The sequence below is a fragment of the Cucurbita moschata genome, unplaced genomic scaffold, assembly GCF_002738365.1.
Source record: "Cucurbita moschata cultivar Rifu unplaced genomic scaffold, Cmos_1.0 Cmo_Scf00096, whole genome shotgun sequence".
Classification (NCBI taxonomy): domain Eukaryota; kingdom Viridiplantae; phylum Streptophyta; class Magnoliopsida; order Cucurbitales; family Cucurbitaceae; genus Cucurbita; species Cucurbita moschata.
The window spans coordinates 237,915-257,414 of record NW_019268612.1 but is presented as its reverse complement, the minus strand read 5'-3'; the positions used below and the strand labels follow the sequence as shown (position 1 = coordinate 257,414).

The 19,500-nt window shown below is 41.8% G+C and overlaps 1 protein-coding gene and 1 long non-coding RNA gene across 2 annotated transcripts; one reads left to right on the top strand and one right to left on the bottom strand.

The window, feature by feature from the left end:
• The first annotated feature begins 802 nt into the window (after nucleotides 1-802).
• On the top strand, nucleotides 803-2,819 carry LOC111439543 (polygalacturonase-like). Its single transcript, XM_023077160.1, has 4 exons — nucleotides 803-1,317; nucleotides 1,433-1,722; nucleotides 1,900-2,128; nucleotides 2,494-2,819. Exons 1-4 carry the CDS (start codon nucleotides 874-876, stop codon nucleotides 2,713-2,715), a joined length of 1,185 nt encoding a protein of 394 aa, XP_022932928.1. The 5' UTR covers nucleotides 803-873; the 3' UTR covers nucleotides 2,716-2,819.
• A 3,576-nt stretch (nucleotides 2,820-6,395) lies between these two features.
• On the bottom strand, nucleotides 6,396-18,080 carry LOC111439557. The gene is made up of 2 exons (XR_002709810.1): nucleotides 18,007-18,080; nucleotides 6,396-6,488 (listed from the first exon to the last, which is right to left on the bottom strand). It is a non-coding gene; the product is annotated as an uncharacterized LOC111439557 (long non-coding RNA).
• Between the last annotated feature and the right edge of the window lie 1,420 nt (nucleotides 18,081-19,500).

Sequence of the window (19,500 nt, the reverse complement as noted above, 5' to 3'; positions counted from 1 at the left end):
AAAAAAAAAAAAAAAAAAAAAAAAAAAAAAAAAAAAAAAAAAAAAAAAAAAAAAACTTGACTTGAACAACCTTCAACTTCTAAATATATAATAAGATTAAATTTAATCAAAATGAAAAAAACGAATACCTAAGAGGGATAGAAACTGTCAAAATAGCCTATCAATAATAGAAGTCTATATTGATAAACTATAAAAATTGTGTGATATATTGACAAATAAAAATTTAAAGACTTTTCGTAACATGGCGTATATGGTAGCATATTTTCATCATTATTATTTTGAGTATCACCAATCATTATTATAGAAATTTTATTTAAGAACACTATACAAAGTAGTAAAAAATTCTTATTACAGTAGGAATTTTACAAGTTGCTCCAAAATGGAAAAAAGTAACCATCCAAAAAAGGCAACAATCATGAATACTAATGGAATATTATTTATACATTATCTATGCAAGTTATAGGGTTGACTCAAACAAGATATTTTCTTCAGTAACAACTAGACGATTATAAATAATTATCAGCACGTTCCTCAAAATCACTCTGGCAAATTTAACGCACACCTTCTTTATTTTCCGCGTTACCTAAATTTTGTCAAAATAAATCTTTTCATTATAATAATAATTTTTAAAATCACTTCAACTTTTTGAATCCGTATTAAATGACTTTCCAAAAGTATTTAAAAAAATATTTTTAACCATTTAAAAGTGACCATAAATGATAATCATATCTATCAGAACTACTTACATGCAAATCGAAGCATGCATTAGCATTAGCTTATAAATATCACTCCATAGCTCTTCCATTTTTCCATCCGTTACTTCCTTTTCATCTTTCACATTTATCACAAATATTTTTACAATTCAGTTTTCATATGGCTCTCTATGGAACATTAATGCTTCTTCTTTCCCTTCCGCTACTTCTGCTTTTGACCTATGCATTGGCTGATGGATTAACCTTAGATATTGTTAGTCTTGGAGCCAAGCCCGATGGAAAGACCGATGCCTCGCCTGTACTTCAAACAGCATGGGCCAAGGCTTGTGACTCGACCGGACCTGCTACTATTCACGTGCCCATAGGCACATTCTACGTTCAAAGTGGGAGTTTTAATGGGCCTTGTAAGAACAATGCTATTACTATTCGCATCGATGGCACTCTTGTGGCTTCTTCAGACATTCAAGTTCTAGCTAAAACTAAAGCTTGGATTGGGTTTAAAGACGTAAATGGGCTTTCCATTCATGGCGGTGTTATTGATGGAAAAGGATCTGGCATATGGGATTGTAAACACTCTGGGAATAATTGCCCCGATGGAGCACCGGTATGCATTATTTAAGTTGGCTAGATATAACAAAATTTAAAAATTTGTCTTTAGGGAAAAGTTGAAAGAAAATGCACGGTACTAATTCTTGCTCTCCTTTGTTTTGAATTTGTAGAATCTTGAAATCACAAATGCACAAAATGTTATCATCGATGGATTAGCTTCAATTAATAGCCAAATATTTAACATTGTGGTGCACGGTTGCCAAAATGTGAACATTCAAGGAGTGAAGGTCTCGGATCCTGGCGATAGTCCGAACACTGATGGCATCCATGTGCAGGAGTCATCAGATGTGACCATCCTTAGTTCCAACATCGGCACCGGTGATGACTGCATCTCAATTGGTCCAGGGACCACCAACTTATGGATAGAAAGTGTTACATGTGGACCTGGGCACGGAATCAGGTAGATGTTAACAAATAATTTTTTGAAATTATTTTGTTGGTATGAAAAATATATTTGAAATTATAAAACCAAATATAAAATTAGATTTTGAAGGAATAAAAACACATTTTAGAAAATTTTTCATCTTGAACATAGTGATTTTAACTATCCCTATATGTTGAAAATATGTGTTTGTAGCATTGGGAGTTTGGGGAAGTCGGCAGATGAGCCTGGAGTGAAAAATGTGACAGTTACATCATCGACTTTTACCGAGAGTACGAATGGAGTGAGGATTAAGTCTTGGGCAAGACCAAGTAGTGGGTTCGCAACTGATATTCATTTTCAACACATTACTTTGGATAATGTGAAGAACCCTATCATAATTGATCAAAATTACTGTCCGCATGATGAAGGCTGCCCCCATCAGGTATATTTTCTCATTAATCCTCGACATGTTAACTTCTTACGAATTATATTTAACTTTAGATTTGATTAATAGATATTAAATTTTAAATTTCATACGTAATTGATTTTTTTGTTATCTTCAACGAGTTGGAATTTATCTTATTCAAGACGTGTGTTAAATTAGGAGCATTACTTCGGCTACACTTCTAGGTAATGAATTGTGGTGGACAATGTAACTTTCACATATCTCCAAAAGAGTGTTATATTATCCACTTTGATCATCATAAGCTTTTATGGTTTTCACATAAAAGATATCGTACCATTCAAGATAGTTGTCCTTATTAAATTTTCATGCCATATTTTGATTGTTCTTGTTTGCATGAATAGGATTCAGGAGTAAAAATTAGCGAAGTAACTTATGAAGATATCAAGGGAACATCAGCCACTGAAATAGGAGTCAAATTTGATTGTAGCCCAACAAATCCTTGCACTGGACTCACCTTAGAAGACATTAAAGTGACTTATAATGATCAAATCGCTAAAGCTTCATGCAAAGGTGCCAAAGGAACTGCCTCTGGTGTGGTTGAACCTGCTAGTTGCTTAGAATAGACGAACTTAATTTTGGTGATAGCCTATTACGTAGTGTATTACAAAGGTGAAAACTGGAGTTCTATTGCTTTAGCCTAATAAACGAACTCTTATGAATTTAAATATCGAAAAATGTTCTACATAAAAAATGTACCATTAGTTTTTAAATATAGTAATTAATGGGTGTAAAAAGCATATTGTCATGTAAATTGGTTCTCTACTTCACTTCATTGTCCCTCAAGTTTAGATGGATGATCAATATTAGCCTTCAAATCAATGCAACTAAGCCATAAAAAACTGAGGAAATATCAAAGAAAAAAAGTTGCTAAACTTGGAAATTTTTGAAAGAGAGGAAGAATGTATTTTATGTTACATGAAATAAAAGTATTTTATGTTTTTGTATTTATTTAATAATAATCTTAATCGTCATCCTCAAATAATTTAATTTAATAAAATTATATAAACTAATTACATACTTAAATGGAAGAATTAATTATACTTCTTATATTTCAAAAATCAAATATAGTTAATTTATCTTACTCATTCTAACATATAAAATACATTTATTGTCCCTAACAAATGCGTTTTAAAACCTTGTAGAAAAGCTCAAAAAGGAAGCAATGTGTCAATGAGAACGTTGGCCCCCAAGGAGACTAGATTGTGAGATCCCACATTCGTTGGAGAGGAGAACGAAACATTTCTTATAAGGGTGTGGAAACTTCACCCTACTAGATGCATTTTAAAACCTGAGGGGAAGCGTGAAAGGGAAAGCCCAAAGAAAACAATATAGAGGGCGTGGAAATCTCACCCTAGCAGTCGTGCTTTAAAACCTTGAGTGGTAGCTCGAAACAGAAAACCTAAAGATGACAATATCTGCTAGCCAAGACTTGGGCTTTTACAATTTAAAACTTTCTTCTCTTAGATGGGTTTCCAATTCGGGAAAATTGGATGTGTATTATTTCTTTACACACGACCCACACGTGTAAGCATGGACTCTATGGATTGTTTTTGAACACGTAGAGGAAATAGTGATCGTCATAGCATCATGGTAAACATGATGGTCATTTCAGTCTTATAGTTTACGTGTCTGTACTCATGATAAAGGGAATGTATTCTGATGCACGTGAACAAACAATTATATATGAGGTTCCCATATTTTTTTTATCGTGGTGTAATAAATCATGCAAGACAACCCCCATTCTTTCATCACATATTACACTTAGTAATATACCTACATAAAATTCTTATAAAATCATTTGATTCCTAACCTAATTTTCAAATCATGGCATAGAGGTTTTTCATCGTATTTCCTTATTTCAACACATAACATAGCATGTCATAGCATATCATGGCCTAATGTAACATATCATAGAACATTATGACACTTCATAACATAACATAGCTTATCTTAACACAACATGACATTTAATTCATATCATAATATTATTTGACATATCATATAGCGACACATAACATAACATCACATATCAAATCATAACACACATATGACATGTGGAATGTCACTAGACACGTGTTATCATACACAAAGCAATTCTTCTAACCAAATCGATAGTAAAGCCACTTACTTGGTTGACGTAAATCGAAATTACTAATTATTCTTTGCAAAAGCATGGATATGCTCCTCAAGGTTCAATTCAACCTCAAATCCATCTTCTTGATAATATTAATAAAAACAAAATTACTGCAAAGATCAATACGTTGTAGTCCAATTATGGAGCATAAAGAAATATCTTGACATATCTACCAGATCATTTAACAAATTTTTAATCTTTCAATTTAGATTTAATATTTCTTGGATATAAATGTCTAACAAATAGAATACCTACTAACCTACTCTTTATTAGATACTATGATAGATTTTATAATATATTTGGGTATTAAATGAAAATGTATATTTTTTATAATATTATTATATTCACTCCTTACCAACCATTTAATACTTTTCATATCTTTCCTTTTGAGTATGTGTTTTTCTATATTTTTTTTTTTATTTTGTTCACATGTTACTTTTTATTCGATTTTAATAGATTCTTAATTTCTTGTGATGAATTGGATAATTCTTGTAATTATCTGAATGAAAAAAAAAATTGGATGACTATTTGATTTCCTATAATAATTATATTATTCTTAGGGTTTAATTTTGTAATCCACTTCTACTTAATTCTAACGAAATTGATCAAATTTTGACGAAAAAGGAAATTTGGAAATTGATTCTCCAACTGAGTTGCAGATAGAAGATTTAGGTAAGGAAGATGACATTTTAATATATTTAATTTTACTTTTATTCTTTTCAAAAGTGGAGAGATTCAATGGGAAGTGATTATTTATTTATTTTTTTTTCAATTTTCAATTTTTTTTTTTGACTTGTCACATGATCTCACGTTTAGATGTGATCTCAGTTCATTCATATACTCTTTATTTACTCGGGTATTACATACTTATCCTAAAGTTTGATAACAAAGCCATTGAAAAAAAACTAACATTCTCCTCTTTGCTTCACAAAATAAAACCTAGCGGCTCAAAACAGTTCTTACAAAAATGATATTGACCCATAGTCTTTATACTCTAGACATTCAAATAAAAAAATAAAAAAAAACTTTTATAGCGTTGCCATTTGAAGGTTTATAAACCCATGACTTTTGATGATAGATAATGAATTAATATGGTTTGGGATTTGTATTTCCACCTTGGTTAATTAAGAAAAAAAATTCATGAGTGAGGACACTATCTCTGTTGGTACGAAGTATTATCTCTGTTGGTACGAAGTATTTTGAGAAAACCAAAATCAAAGTGTTGAGAGCTTATTATCTCAACTTTAGCCATGTTAATAGAATCATCAAATATCAAACAAAGAAGTTGTGAGTCTCGAAATTTTTACTACGACAATAATCAAACAGTATCAAAGATGTAGTCATAGTGATTCATGTGTCCAACAAAGAATATACTTTATTCAAGTACTCTAAGAAAGAGTTGAACTTCAATTAAGGGGAAGTTGTTTGAGGATCAAGGAGACCTTATACTCAATTTTCCACACAAAGGACTAAATTTCTACTGCAAACAAAATTATTAAACAAAGGTCAAAACACCAACGGCACGTTCCAAGCCATGTAATAAACAAAATAGTCAAAATTGTTAAGTGTGTACCATATAAATTCGTTAAAAAAAACTTACTTTTAAGTCAAATTTGAAATTTAATGTTCAAAAAATTTTAAATCATGTAAATATAACTTGGCACATAAATTATTTTGGACTTATTACAAATATTATTAGAGAATCGATGTAGAATCGTGGACTAAAAACGTAAACATGTAAACTTAGTAAAAAAAATATATATGGTAGGATGTTGTGAATTTATTTCAAAGTTGAATAGAAACACAAAGATGGAAACACAATGATGAAGGATAATGAAATGTATGTTACTTTGAGAAGTTCATTTGGATATATATATAATAATAGTCACATATATATTTCAAGAACTGTCACGACCTGATTTTCGAAGCTTCGAAAAATCGAATCGTGACTAAAAAAAGACGAAATCGAAAATAAATAAATTTAAAAGAAGATAAAATAGGAGATGAAAATCGGATAAAAAATTTAAATCAAGAAAAAGGAGTTAACGACACCAAAATTAAAGTCAAATATTACAAACGGGAAATACAATTATGAAAGAAAAATACAACAGACTCTAAAAGACCGACAAGGGACTGACGCTCCGGAACGACACCCCTCTGTGACAGTGCAGCTCTCGAACACTTCCCCACCTCGACCGGTACCTGAAAAAAAGAAGGAAAAACGGGGTGAGTATAAAAATATACTTAATAAGCAACTTACTTGTAGGCTCTTAATCGTATCGAAGTTTAGGAGAGAGCCACCAACTATACTCTAGACTCTAGAGTCTCACTACTCTCAATACACAGTTCAAGGTGGAAGGACTTAACCTTTGAAGCGGTATTCAACGTTTGAGGATGAGGTGCTCCCTCATAACTACATGTACCCCTCGTACAGCCCAGCTAGAATTGGTAACTGCATGGTCAACGTCCTTCTACAGGACGGACCCATCATGCAGGCGACCTTGACCCACTCGCGTGATCAACATCTTACCATAAGACGAATCCCCATGCAGAGTAGTCGATCTACCACTGGGTAACACTTCCCTAACAAGTGTCTCGCCAAGCTCAACAGTACCACACCGGAGTAGGAAGGGAAGAGTAACACCTCCCTAATTGGCGTCTCACCCAGCTCAACGGTACCACACCGAAGTAGGAAGGGAAGAGTAACATCTCCCTACCTGGCGTCTTGCCTAGCTCAACGGTACCACACCGGAGTCGGAAGGGTAGCGTAACATCTCCCTAACTGGCATCTCGCCTAGCTCAACAGTACCACACTGGAGTAGGAAGGGAAACAGAGCATACTCGAATGCTATACCAGATACTGTCGGTTAAGAGGTCATCTCTCTACACCTCGAGGTCCTAATGTGGTTCTCTATATCTCAATGGTAGTTAAAATTATTGAGTTAGGAGCCTGGTGACACAATCGCACTTTCGAAGGCAGCGGATTAGCGATTGTGCGGCACTCACTTTCCAACGACAAGTGAGCTAAGCCAATTTGTTCTTGCATGGCCTTCGGCCAAGCGATGTATGATCGAGCCTCTAGCCTCGGTTTTAAAAGAAGGTTTTAGAAAACGAGGAGAGATAGAGATTTTAGAAAGAGAGATTTTGGAAAGAGACGTTATATAAGCAAGCAAGAGAAAGATAACAACGGCTTAGCATATATAACCTTGGGTAGGGAGAAGTTGACAACTAGTCATATCCCCCTATAGTACATTCTGAGCCATTTTATGTCTGGCAAGCCTAGACATGATATTTTTGAGGCGTCATACGTCCTAGAACTACAAAAGTAAAAACACTAGAATGAAAAGACATGACAAGGGTTTGGCTTGTCATGGGCATGCGGCCATGGGCAACACGCCCTGGACGAGCATGACCGTGACATCCTCCCCCACCTAATTGGTTGACGTCCCTGTCAATCGACTACTTTCAAACCTTGCGATGTGGGTGGCGGCGGAGTTCGGATCTTCGGCGCGTTCCCAGCTAGTTTCCTCTGTAGGGAGATTCTTCCATTTGACAAGGAATTCACGAATCGTCCGTACAGGTCTTCCTATCTTCCTAACCCTGTCGACTAGGATCTCCTCTACTTCTTTTGTTTCTTTTTGCTTCAGATTGATGCTTGGTCTCGTGATTGCATTTCGTTGGTCGTCGTCTGGGTCAGGGTGGTAGGGCTTCAAGTTGCTCACATAAATTACTGGGTGGATTTTCATCCATGCGGGTAGTGCAACTCGGTAGGAGGTAGCCCCGATCTTTTTAAGGACTTCAACCGGGCTTTCATATTTTTGAACTAGTCTCTGGTCCTTCCGGTTGCGAAATCTAATCTGTTCTGGTCTCAGCTTGATGAGAACTTGATCTCCTGCCTGGAATTGAAGGGGGCGACGCTTCTTGTCTGCCCACTTTTTCATATGCTTTGAAGCCTTCTCTATATATGCCCAGGCTATATCTGTCGTCTGCTTCCATTCTCTTGTAAAGTTGTGAGTTTGAGGGTTTTTTCCTGCATAAGGATGATCAATAATATGGGGTAAGGCCGGTTGTCGTCCACTTACAATTGCGAAGGGACTCTTTCCCATAGACAAGCTTGTTTGACAATTGAAGCAAAATTGGGTGACATCTAACAGTTGTATCCAGTTCTTCTGGCGAGCGTCGATGAAGTGACGTAAGTATTCTTCGAGCAAGAAATTGAACCGTTCTGTCTGTCCATTGGTTTGAGGGTGATAACTCGAGTAGATGTTTAAAGTTGTTCCCAAGAAGGCGAATAACTCAGTCTAGAATGTCCCAATGAATCTGCCATCCCTATCACTGATGATGCTCGACAGAATGCCCCATAACTTTACAACGTGTTTGAAAAACAGTTGGGCTGTGAGTTCCGCCGAGCATAATTTGGGAGTGGGGATGAATGTCGCATATTTTGAGAATCGGTCTACGATAACCAAGATGGCGTCATATTCCCTGACTTTTGGGAGGTGTGTTATGAAGTCCAAAGATACACTTTCCCAGGGTCTTGTTGGCATAGGTAGAGGTTCCAAGAGTCCTGAGACTTTGGCTTTCTCGACTTTGTCCTGTTGACAGATGAGGCACGTCTTGGTGTATTGCATGATGTCGTCTCGCATGTTTGGCTAGAAGTACCCCTTCTTTATTAGGGCGTATGTTCTTTGCCACCCAGGGTGTCCGGCCCATAAGGTATCATGACATTCTTGAATGAGCTTCTTCCTCAGTTCCCCCGTTCTTGGGACATACAATCTGTTTCCTTTGGTCATCAGGAGGTCTCCCTCAACCCAAAACTGTCGTGTTTTCCCAACTTTAGCTAGTTCGACAACGGCTTTGGCCGATGGGTCTTTATGTAAATGTTCCTTGATGATGTCGCGCATCGATTCATCGATCTTACTTGAATGAATATGGGCTAACATGCACAGGGCCGCATGTTCGCCCTTCCGACTCAGTGCGTCGGCTGCTTGATTACTCTTTCCTGCTTTGTGTTCGAACTTGAAGTCGAATTCGACTAACGACTCCTGCCACCGGGCTTGTTTTGCCGTTAATTTTGGTTGATCAAAGAAGTGGCAAATGGCGCTATTATCCGTCTTCACTATGAACTGTGGTCCCAAGAGATGCTGTCTCCAGACTCGAAGGCAATGGACTACAACCAACATTTCTTTCTCGGAGACAGTGTATCTCCGTTCGGCATCGTTGAGCTTTCGACTTTCGTAAGCGATGGGGTGGCCTTCCTGAATAAGGACCCCACCTAGAGCAAAGTCGGAAGCATCTGTTTCTATTTCAAATGGCTTTGTAACATCTACCAACCCGAGGACAGGACCCCTCGTCATGGTTGTTTTCAGATTTTCAAAGGCCATTTGACAATCATTTGACCACGACCAAGGGTGGTCTTTCTTCAACAGCTCTGTCAATGGGGCGACTCGTCATGAAAACCCTTCGACGAACCGCCTATAGTAGTTGGCTAATCCTAAGAAGGACCGCACCTCGGATACGGAAGTAGGAACTTTCCATTCTTGGATAGCTTTTATTGTTAAATAAAAGCTCTGCCTTATTTAGTTAGGTTTGTAAAAACATATGAGTTCACGCGAATGGAGGAGCGTGATTCTAGGGGCCATTGTTTTGGCAGAGTGGGCGAAGTCTTCGTCCACTTATTCTATTTTTGTATATTTGGTTTTTCTATTTTTGTAATTAGATTTATTATTTAAACCATTGAACGGATGTAAAATAAAAAATATCGAGTCTTCAGCATTATCAGCGAATCTCTCTCTCTCTCCTTTTACTTCCGCTAATTTTTCCTTCGAAGAAACCTTCGGCCAATTTTTTAGTCGACATCCGATTTGCCAGAGTCAACAAGTGGTATCAGAGCCTCGTTGAAGCGATCGGTAGTATACCATCACAGAAGAGCCAACCTATCAACAATCAAGTTGAATAGCTCAAGTGGTTAGAGTGTCGACCTAACAACACACAGGTCTCAGGTTCGAGTAGAAGAAAATGCAAAGGGCGAAAATAAGCACATCGTGGGGTCCATCTCGAGCAAGCTCGCTCCCTCCTCCACGCCGCCGTCGGCCATCTACTCCTCACGGAGGAGCAATGGCTTGCTGCACGCCTAAAGCTCCGCGACAACACCGGCGAGAGCAATGGGTCCTCCTCCAGCCGCAAAGGCGGTAAGAAGCCATGGATGTCCCACGGGCGCACGCGCGGGAAAGATGGGAATCAAAAAAAAGGAGTCGACCAAATGGCAGGCCGATCCAATGCTCGAACTGTGGGAAGAGAGGACACCTGAGCAGAAATTGCTGGAGCAAGCTGAGGAATAAGGAGGAGAAGGCCCATGTGGCTCAATCCGAGGAGGACGAGCCAGCTCTCTTCATGGTAACTGCATGCGTCCCCAATTTTGATTCCAAATCCGACGACGATGTTGAACCCAAGAAAGAGCTCCAGTTGGGCGTAGCAAAGATGGCACCAGCTGGGGAGCCAATTCAACTGGAGGAGGAGCGAGTGTTCGCTCAGATTGGCGAAAGGGACGAGCAACACGAGCACCAGCAATGAATCCTTGACACAGGGGCAACAAACCATATGACCGGAGCTAGATCTGCGTTCTCCGAGATCGACTCGGAGATCCGTGGGACGGTGAAATTCGGCGAGACCGAAGGGCGCGGCACCATCCTGTTCGTCAGTAAGGGAGGCGAGCATCGCAAGCTGACCGACGTCTACTTCATCCCGAGGCTCAAGGCTAACCTTGTGAGCCTGGGTCAACTCGATGAGACAGGTTGCTTCATTTCCATCGAGCGCGAACTACTGAAAATCTGCGATAATCAACGACGGCTGCTCACGCAGGCAAGGCGCACCACAAACCGTCTTTACATCCTGGAGTTAGAGATAGACCAACCCGTTAGCCTCTCGGCCAAGACCGAAGAGGTATCTTGGAGGTGGCACGCAAGGTACGGACACTTAAACTTTCCTGCCCTAGAAAAGCTACAGAAGAAGGAGTTGGTGCACGGCTTGCCAGAAATCAAAGGCGTGAACAAGCTGTGCGACGGGTGCCTCATCGGCAAACACCCTTTCCATCTCGAACAGCCTACCGAGCCGATGAGCCATTGGAGCTTGTACACGGCGATATTTGCGGGCCCATCAAGCCGGCGACCCCAGGCGGTAAGAGTCTCTTCCTCCTGTTAGTCGATGACAAAAGCCGCTTCATGTGGCTGACTCTGCTGCAAGCGAAAAGTGAGGCGGCAGAGGCGGTTAAGCGCATTAAAGCGCGAGCGGAGGCCGAATGTGAGAAGAAGATGCGAGTGCTGCGCACAGACCGAGGCGGAGAATTCACCTCGGCAAGTTTCAGTAAGTACTGTGACGAGATCGGCATACAACGGCACCTAACGGCGCCCTACTCCCCCCAACAGAACGGAGTGGTAGAGCGCTGAAATCAGACCATTGTCGGGACAGCGAGGTCATTGTTGGTGACGCCCGGGATGCCTGGGAGATTCTGGGGAGAGGCAGTAATGACGGCTGTCTATCTCCTCAATCGGTCACCAACCCGAAGCCTCGACGGGAAGACGCCATATGAGGCCTGGTACAACAAAAAACCAACAGTACATCATTTTCGCGTGTTCGGCTGCGTCGCATACATGAAGGTAACACGTCCCCATCTCGCCAAGCTCGATCCCAGGGGGCTGAAGGTCGTCTTCATCGGCTACGAACCCGGGAGCAAGGCGTACAGACTCTATGATCCTGTAGGGGGGCGAGCTCACGTGTCTCGAGACGTCGTCTTCGACGAAAGCACCTTCTGGCAGTGGAATGACGTGATCGAGGCAGACCGTAATCCAAATCAATTCACGGTGGAGTACCTCGTCACCGAGCCTGAAGAAGGAGGAGCCCAGCATCAGGAGACGTCACCGCCGCCAGCAGGTGCACCACTTGAACCAGTGGAATTCGCAACACCACGGACTGTGGATTCGACGCTGGATGCCGATCACGATACTGATCTGGAGGCTAGGTACCGGAGGATGGATGACCTAGTGGGAGGAGGTGAACCACCTGGACTAGCAGCGCGCGAGCTCGAGGAAGTGGCCGAACTACATGCCGTCAGTGCAGATGAACCAAACACCTTCGCCGAAGCAGAAAAGAACCCGTGCTGGCGGAAGGCAATGCAGGAGGAGATGACATCCATCACTGAGAACCAGACGTGGAGTCTGGAGGATATGCCACCGGGACACCGAGCCATAGGGCTCAAATGGGTCTTCAAACTGAAGCGCAACGAAAAAGGAGAAGTTGTGAAGCACAAGGCTCGTCTGGTGGCGAAGGGCTACGTCCAGAAGCAAGGAGTGGACTTCGAAGAGGTATTTGCGCCAGTAGCAAGGTTAGAATCCGTTCGTTTCTTGCTGGCAATTGCAGCACATCACTCTTGGGAGGTTCACCATATGGACGTAAAGTCTGCTTTCCTTAACGGAGAGTTGAAGGAGACCGTCTATGTTCGACAACCACCTGGCTTCCTGGATAACGACAACCCTAATAAGGTACTGCGCCTGCACAAAGCACTCTACGGGCTTCGACAAGCCCCACGAGCCTGGAACGCGAAGCTCGACAGTACCCTACTGTCACTGAATTTCAAACGTTGTGCCTCTGAGCATGGCATGTACACGTACGGCCACGGCAAAAAGCGACTGATCGTGGGAGTGTACGTCGACGACCTCATAATCACTGGAGGCGACGTGGGAGTCCTCGGAAGGTTCAAGAAGGAGATGTCGAAAAACTTCAAGATGAGCGATCTCGATGTGCTCAGCTACTACCTCGGCATCGAAGTGCAACAGAACTCTTCCGGCATCTCCATCTGCCAAAGTGCATACGCGAGGAAGCTGCTGGACACAACTGGGCTTGTGGACAGTAATCCTACCAGGACGCCAATGGAGGCCCGACTTCAACTAAGGAAGGCCGGCACTACGACGACAGTCGACTCCACCAATTACCGCAGCATTGTCGGGAGTCTGCGCTATCTGGTAAACTCTCGTCCTGATCTTGCTTATTCTTTTGGATATGTGAGCAGGTTTAGTGGCTGTCAAGCGCATCCTGCGCTATGTAGCCGGAACCAAAGGCTGGGGCGTAAGATACTGCGCTAGGAGCGAAAAGGAGAAACTCAAACTGGTCGGCTACAGCGATAGTGACATGGCCGGTGACGTTGATGATCGTAAGAGCACCAGCGGAATGATCTACTTTCTCTCAAGCGGCGCGATCTGCTGGCAATCAACAAAACAGAAGGTAGTTGCTTTGCCTTCCTGCGAAGCAGAATACATCGCCGCTTCGATGGCAGCAACTCAAGGGATCTGGCTTGCACGACTAATGGAAGAACTCATCGGGAGAGAAAGCGATCCACCAATGCTATACGTAGACAACAAAGCTACGATCTCCCTGATCAAAAATCCAGTTTTGCACGACCGGAGCAAGCACATAGAAATCAGATTCCACTACATTCGAGAATGTGCAGATCGAGGGCTCATCAAGATTGATTTCATCCGAACAGAGGAACAACTTGGAGACATTTTCACCAAGTCCCTGGCGCGGGTGAAATTTGAAGAACTACGCTCAAAGATCGGAGTTCAAATAATAAGGTACAGCTTTTAGGAGGAGATTGTTAAATAAAAGCTCTGCCTTATTTAGTTAGGTTTGTAAAAACATATGAGTTCACGCGAATGGAGGAGCGTGATTCTAGGGGCCATTGTTTTGGCAGAGTGGGCGAAGTCTTCGTCCACTTATTCTATTTTTGTATATTTGGTTTTTCTATTTTTGTAATTAGATTTATTATTTAAACCATTCAACGGATGTAAAATAAAAAACATCGAGTCTTCAGCATTATCAGCGAATCTCTTTCTCTCTCCTTCTACTTCCGCTAATTTTTCCTTCGAAGAAACCTTCGGCCAATTTTTTCGTCGACATCCGATTTGCCAGAGTCAACATTTATCTTGTCGCTATCCATACTAATTTGTCCACATTTGACGACATGTCCAAGGAAGTTGATGCATGTTTGTGCGAATGCACATTTCTTTTTCTTCACATACAATTGATTCTGCCGCAGCTTGTCAAACACCAGCTTCAAGTAAACTTTGTGTTTCTCTAGGGTTGTGCTGTAAACAACTATGTCGTCGAGGTATACTATGACGAACTGATCCAAGTATTCGTAGAAAACTTGGTTCATCAACATGCAGAAAGTAGCTGGGGCGTTTGTCAAGCCAAAGGGCATTACTAGGAATTCGAAGCCCCCATATCTTGTTACGCATGTCGTCTTGGGTTCGTCCCCTTCGGCAATACGTACTTGGTGATACCCTGATCGTAAGTCCAACTTCGTGAAGTACTTGACCCCATGAAGTTGGTCGAACAAGTCGGATATTATCGGCAGCGGATATTTGTTGCGTACCGTCACCTTATTTAAGGCTTTATAGTCTATGCACAGACGTAACGTCCCATCCTTCTTCTTCTGGAACAGTACGGGGGCTCCGTAAGGTGCCTTTGTCGGGCGAATGAATCCCGCCTTCAACAACTCATCCAGTTGTTTCCTCAATTCGGCTAGTTCGGGCGGAGCCATCCAGTATGCGTTTTTCGCTGGCGGTTTAACCCCGGGGAGGAGTTTGATTTCATGGTCAATGCCTCGACGAGGTGGTAGTGTTTGGGGTAGGCTCTATGGCATTATGTCGGCATAACTGTTTAGTACTTCCTTGATTTCTTCTGGGACAGTTTCTTTGGTGGTCACTTCTTCCATCAGTGGTATGACCATGAATGTAGGTTCCTCTCGTGCGAGTCCTCTTTTCAGTTGTATGGCCGAGATCATTCGAAGATTACTTGGTTGCTTGATGCTTGCAGGTATTACTATGGGGTTGCGATCGGTGATTACCAAGCATTTCGCCAGTGGCATTGGGATGACTTTGTGTTCTAGGAGGAACTCCATCCCAAGTACCACGTCGAAGTCATCCATGCGAACCACGAGAAGATCTAGCTGTCCTGTCCAATCCCCTATTTTGAGGGGACTCCTTTGGAAACTCCCACAATAGACAAGGCCTCGGAGTTAACAGCTTTCATTTTCTCCGGGTCCTTTCCTATGGCGAGTCCCAATCTTCGGGCTTCTTGATCGGCAATGAAGTTGTGGATCGCTCCTGAATCTATCAGAGTGCTCTTGCTCGGTCGAGAATTTATTGTCACATCTATGAACATGAGCCCTTTCTCTATTATCTTCTTCGGTTCGACTTTCCGTTGGAGGGCTGACAAGAATTTAAGCGCGCCCATTCGAGGATTGTCGTGATCTTCCTTCTTGTCTAGCATAGTCTCGACCCTTGCGTCATTGCTCTCTTGAATAGACACTTGGAGCGCAGTGAGAGAGGCCCGATGAGGACAGTAGGATACTTTGTGGGGACCTTTACATAGCATGCATTGTAAAGGTGTCGTTGGGTGGTTCCTTTGATGGTAAGATCCTCGAGATGTGCCTGCTTGATTGTTCTAAGGAGGTCTATCCGTCCATCCGCTTAATCTGTTGTTACCTCCGTTCGGTCTGTTGGGGCTTCCATTTCGATAACCTGGTGGCTTGTATGTTTTGCCCCCAGTGTTTGGGGCCGGTGTCGTTCTTCTTTGGGATCCCGCTTCGTTCCCACAGTCTAGGAGTCTCTCGGCTCAGGCCATTGCGGCAGCTAGGGTTTGGACCTTGTTCTCATGTAGCTTTGTTTTGGCCCACGGCTGTAACCCATTTATAAAGAAGAACACCTTGTCCTTCTCTGTTGTGCCTCTGATATCCACCATCGACACATAGTCTCGTATATTTCCAGTATGTTTCAGGGCTACTATTTTCTCCATTGCTATATGTCCTGTGTTTTCGGGGAGGAATTGTTCCCTCAACTCTTTCTTGAGGTCCTCCCATGAGTCGATGGTGCACAATCCATCCTCGATGTCTTGCACTTTCGTACGCCACCACAGTTTGGCGTCGTCTATGAGATACATCGAGGCTACAGTTACCTTCTTGTCGTCAGTACAAGCAGTTGTGGCTTTGAAGTACTGTTCGATATCAAAGATGAAGTTTTCTAACTCCTTGGCGTCCCGATTTCCTTTGAAGGCTCTAGGGTCTGGGAACCTTAGTTTGTTGGATCCTGCATTAGTTTGCCCAGCCGTGACGTTCTCCACGGCTTTCATGGTCACTTCAATTCGAGTGCTCATGGAGGCCATCCTTTCTTGGATGTCGTCGATGGTTGTTCTGAATTCATCAGCTAATCCATTGAACAAGCTCATCATTGTATTCTGTAGCACGTCGAACTCTTCGTCACATCCCTCTTTGTGCGCTATCCGGACTACCAGACGGTTTTGGGCTGCTCGTAGGAGCAACTCTTTCTTCGAGCGAGGTCACTCGAAACATCAGTTCTGCGATTGGCAACCCATCCAGGCGGTTGCCCATTGCATCGATTTCTACGACTTTTCCACTCAATTCGGTCACTCGTGCTTCCAGGAAGCGGAGGGTGTCAGGGACTTCTTTGAGGAACAGCATTTCCTCCTCTATTAGCGTAAGCCGGTCGGCTTTTGCTTTGGGTGTCGACTTTGTCGCCGACATGATTTCGGTCTTTACGATGTTATGGAGCTAGCAAAGCTCTGATACCACTTGACACAATCGCACTTTCGAAGGCAGCGGACTAGCGATTGTGTGGCACTCACTTTCCAACGACAAGTGAGCTAAGCCAATTTGTTCTTGCGTGGCCTACGGCCAAGCGACGTATGATCGAGTCTCTAGCCTCGGTTTTAAAAGAAGGTTTTAGAAAACGAGGAGAGAGAGAGAGATTTTAGAAAGAGACGTTATATAAGCAAGCAAGAGAAAGATAACAACGACTTAGCATATATAACCTTGGGTAGGGAGAAGTTGACAACTAGTCATATCTCCCTATAGTACATTCTGAGCCATTTTATGTCTGGCAGGCCTAGACATGATATTTTTTAGGCATCATACGTCCTAGAACTACAGAAGGAAAAACACTAGAATGAAAAGACATGACAAGGGTTTGGCTTGTCATGGGCATGCGGCCATGGGCAACACGCCTTGGACGAGCATGACTGTGACACCTGGCTTCCAGATTCACTCAATCAAGACTCCCAAGTCTATAACAGTCTAGGGTTAAAGGGTCACTCCATCTAAACGTCACTCACGACACCATAGACCGTAACATCAGGAGGGTCCCTTACCTAAACCAAACTCAATCCCTACAAGAGTTCACCCTAGGCATATCACAACACTACAACTTATCAATCATATCATAAGTTCACACAATCATTCAAGAGGAGTTTATGTATGATTAACAACGCATACAATCATACAAGCTCAATGTAATTTGCTCTAGCATGCATGCAAAACAAATTCTCCCGTCCATGACAAGCCAAGCTCAATGTACAAACATGTTACAAACAAATTCTCCCGTCCATGACAAGCCAAGCTCAATCATACAAACATGTTACAAGCTCAATGTAACATCCATCAACACCCGGAGCGCAGATACACAAATTCTCCCGTCCGCCAACATAGTATGAACAAATAAAAACAGTAGTAAGATAGTCTAGCAAGCATACAAACAACGAGTACAAAATCTCACTAGGTCTAGCCACCTACTGGTAATTTGCTCTAGCATGCATGCAAAACCAAGCGCACTCTACAAATATTACTTCCTAAATCCGTATGGTTACTTACAAGTATGTCGCGTGCCTTCCCGAGCTTGATTACAGTCGTAACGGAGTCCAAAAATTACGAATTATCTATATAGAGACCTAGTTCACAGTAAAATAAGATTAGCATTGGACTAGGACGAAAAATGGGTGAAAACAGGGCACTCACGCGCTTGCACGCGCTCATAGGGGACTCCCACGCGCCTGCACACTTCCCCACGCGCGGCGTTAACGCAGTAGAGGTGCGTTTCGAGCCCCAGCGGACGTAGACTTACCACTCGAATTTTCTGGGCGTGATACGTGTTGTACAACGGTAGGTTTCAGGCTGGACCGCAGGTCGTCGGGGTGCTTCACGGAGCGCAAGTCGGGTTTTCGGGTCAACCGTCGGACGCGTGTCAACGAAGGCGCCAGACGCGTCTCTCCACCAGTTGCTCGACGCGTGTCCTCCCGTTTTGGCGGCCGCGTGTCTGTCACCGATTTCCTGAGTTCATCCAATTTCCAGATTTCGGTCAAATTCTATATCAACCTATTTATTTGGATTTTTCTATCTTCCAAGACGTAACTCGAATTAAATTGATTCCTTCATAAGAATTCAAGATCTCAAGTCCACCTATGCAGATATATTTTTATTGTATTTTTTTTTTTTATACTCACAGCGCTTAATAAATGAAGTCGAAAACTGAGAAAAATTCAGTTTCTTACTAAAGTAGGACGGTTTCTCAATTTTATTTTTCGACGTGATTTTTTGCTGCGTTTCCTCTTAAAACTTACAAGACTCCTCACCTAGAGTGTTGCAACTGGATTATTAAGGTTTAAATCATCTAAAACTCCCGGATCTATGGTGAAATCTTGAAACAAGAGAGGTCGCAGACTTACCTTGCGTTCTTGCCCGTTTCTTACCGAAAATAAACGTTCCAATACTCAGACCACTGCTCTTGATACTCTAAGTAGCTCTAGTATGAAAACTAAGATTGAGAGTGCTTCACGTTCGGGACTTTTCTCCCTCCTTCCTATTCTTAAAAACCATAACTGTTCATTTCTCTCTCTCTCTCTTTTATTATTTTTATTTTTCTCCTTTTCCTTTCTTCCAGGTCTGTCCAGACCCCTCAAGGTGGTATGAGTGGGGGCAAAATTACTTTTTCACCTCCAGTTGACTTTGACCCAAATTTCAATTACATTACCATTTTTTTTTCCTAAGTTCCTTAATGCATCCCAACCATTTCTTTCTTCTGCATCGATTTGAAAATTACACTCTAAGTCCTCCAATAAAATCTAGAAACTCACAATGATTAAGAAGGTGTTAGTTACGATGGAGCAAATTGTACCTGTTGGGCTTCGGATGTTACAAAAACAAAACAAACTTTAAATATATAAAAATTGAGAAATTAATTAATGTCTAAGATTCACAAATGTTGGTACTTCACCATATAAAATGTAGATATTGTGAGTTTTTATGATATACTTTTATTATAATTTATAGTCATTATCTTTGAATATAAGTTCTTCCCATATTATTAAA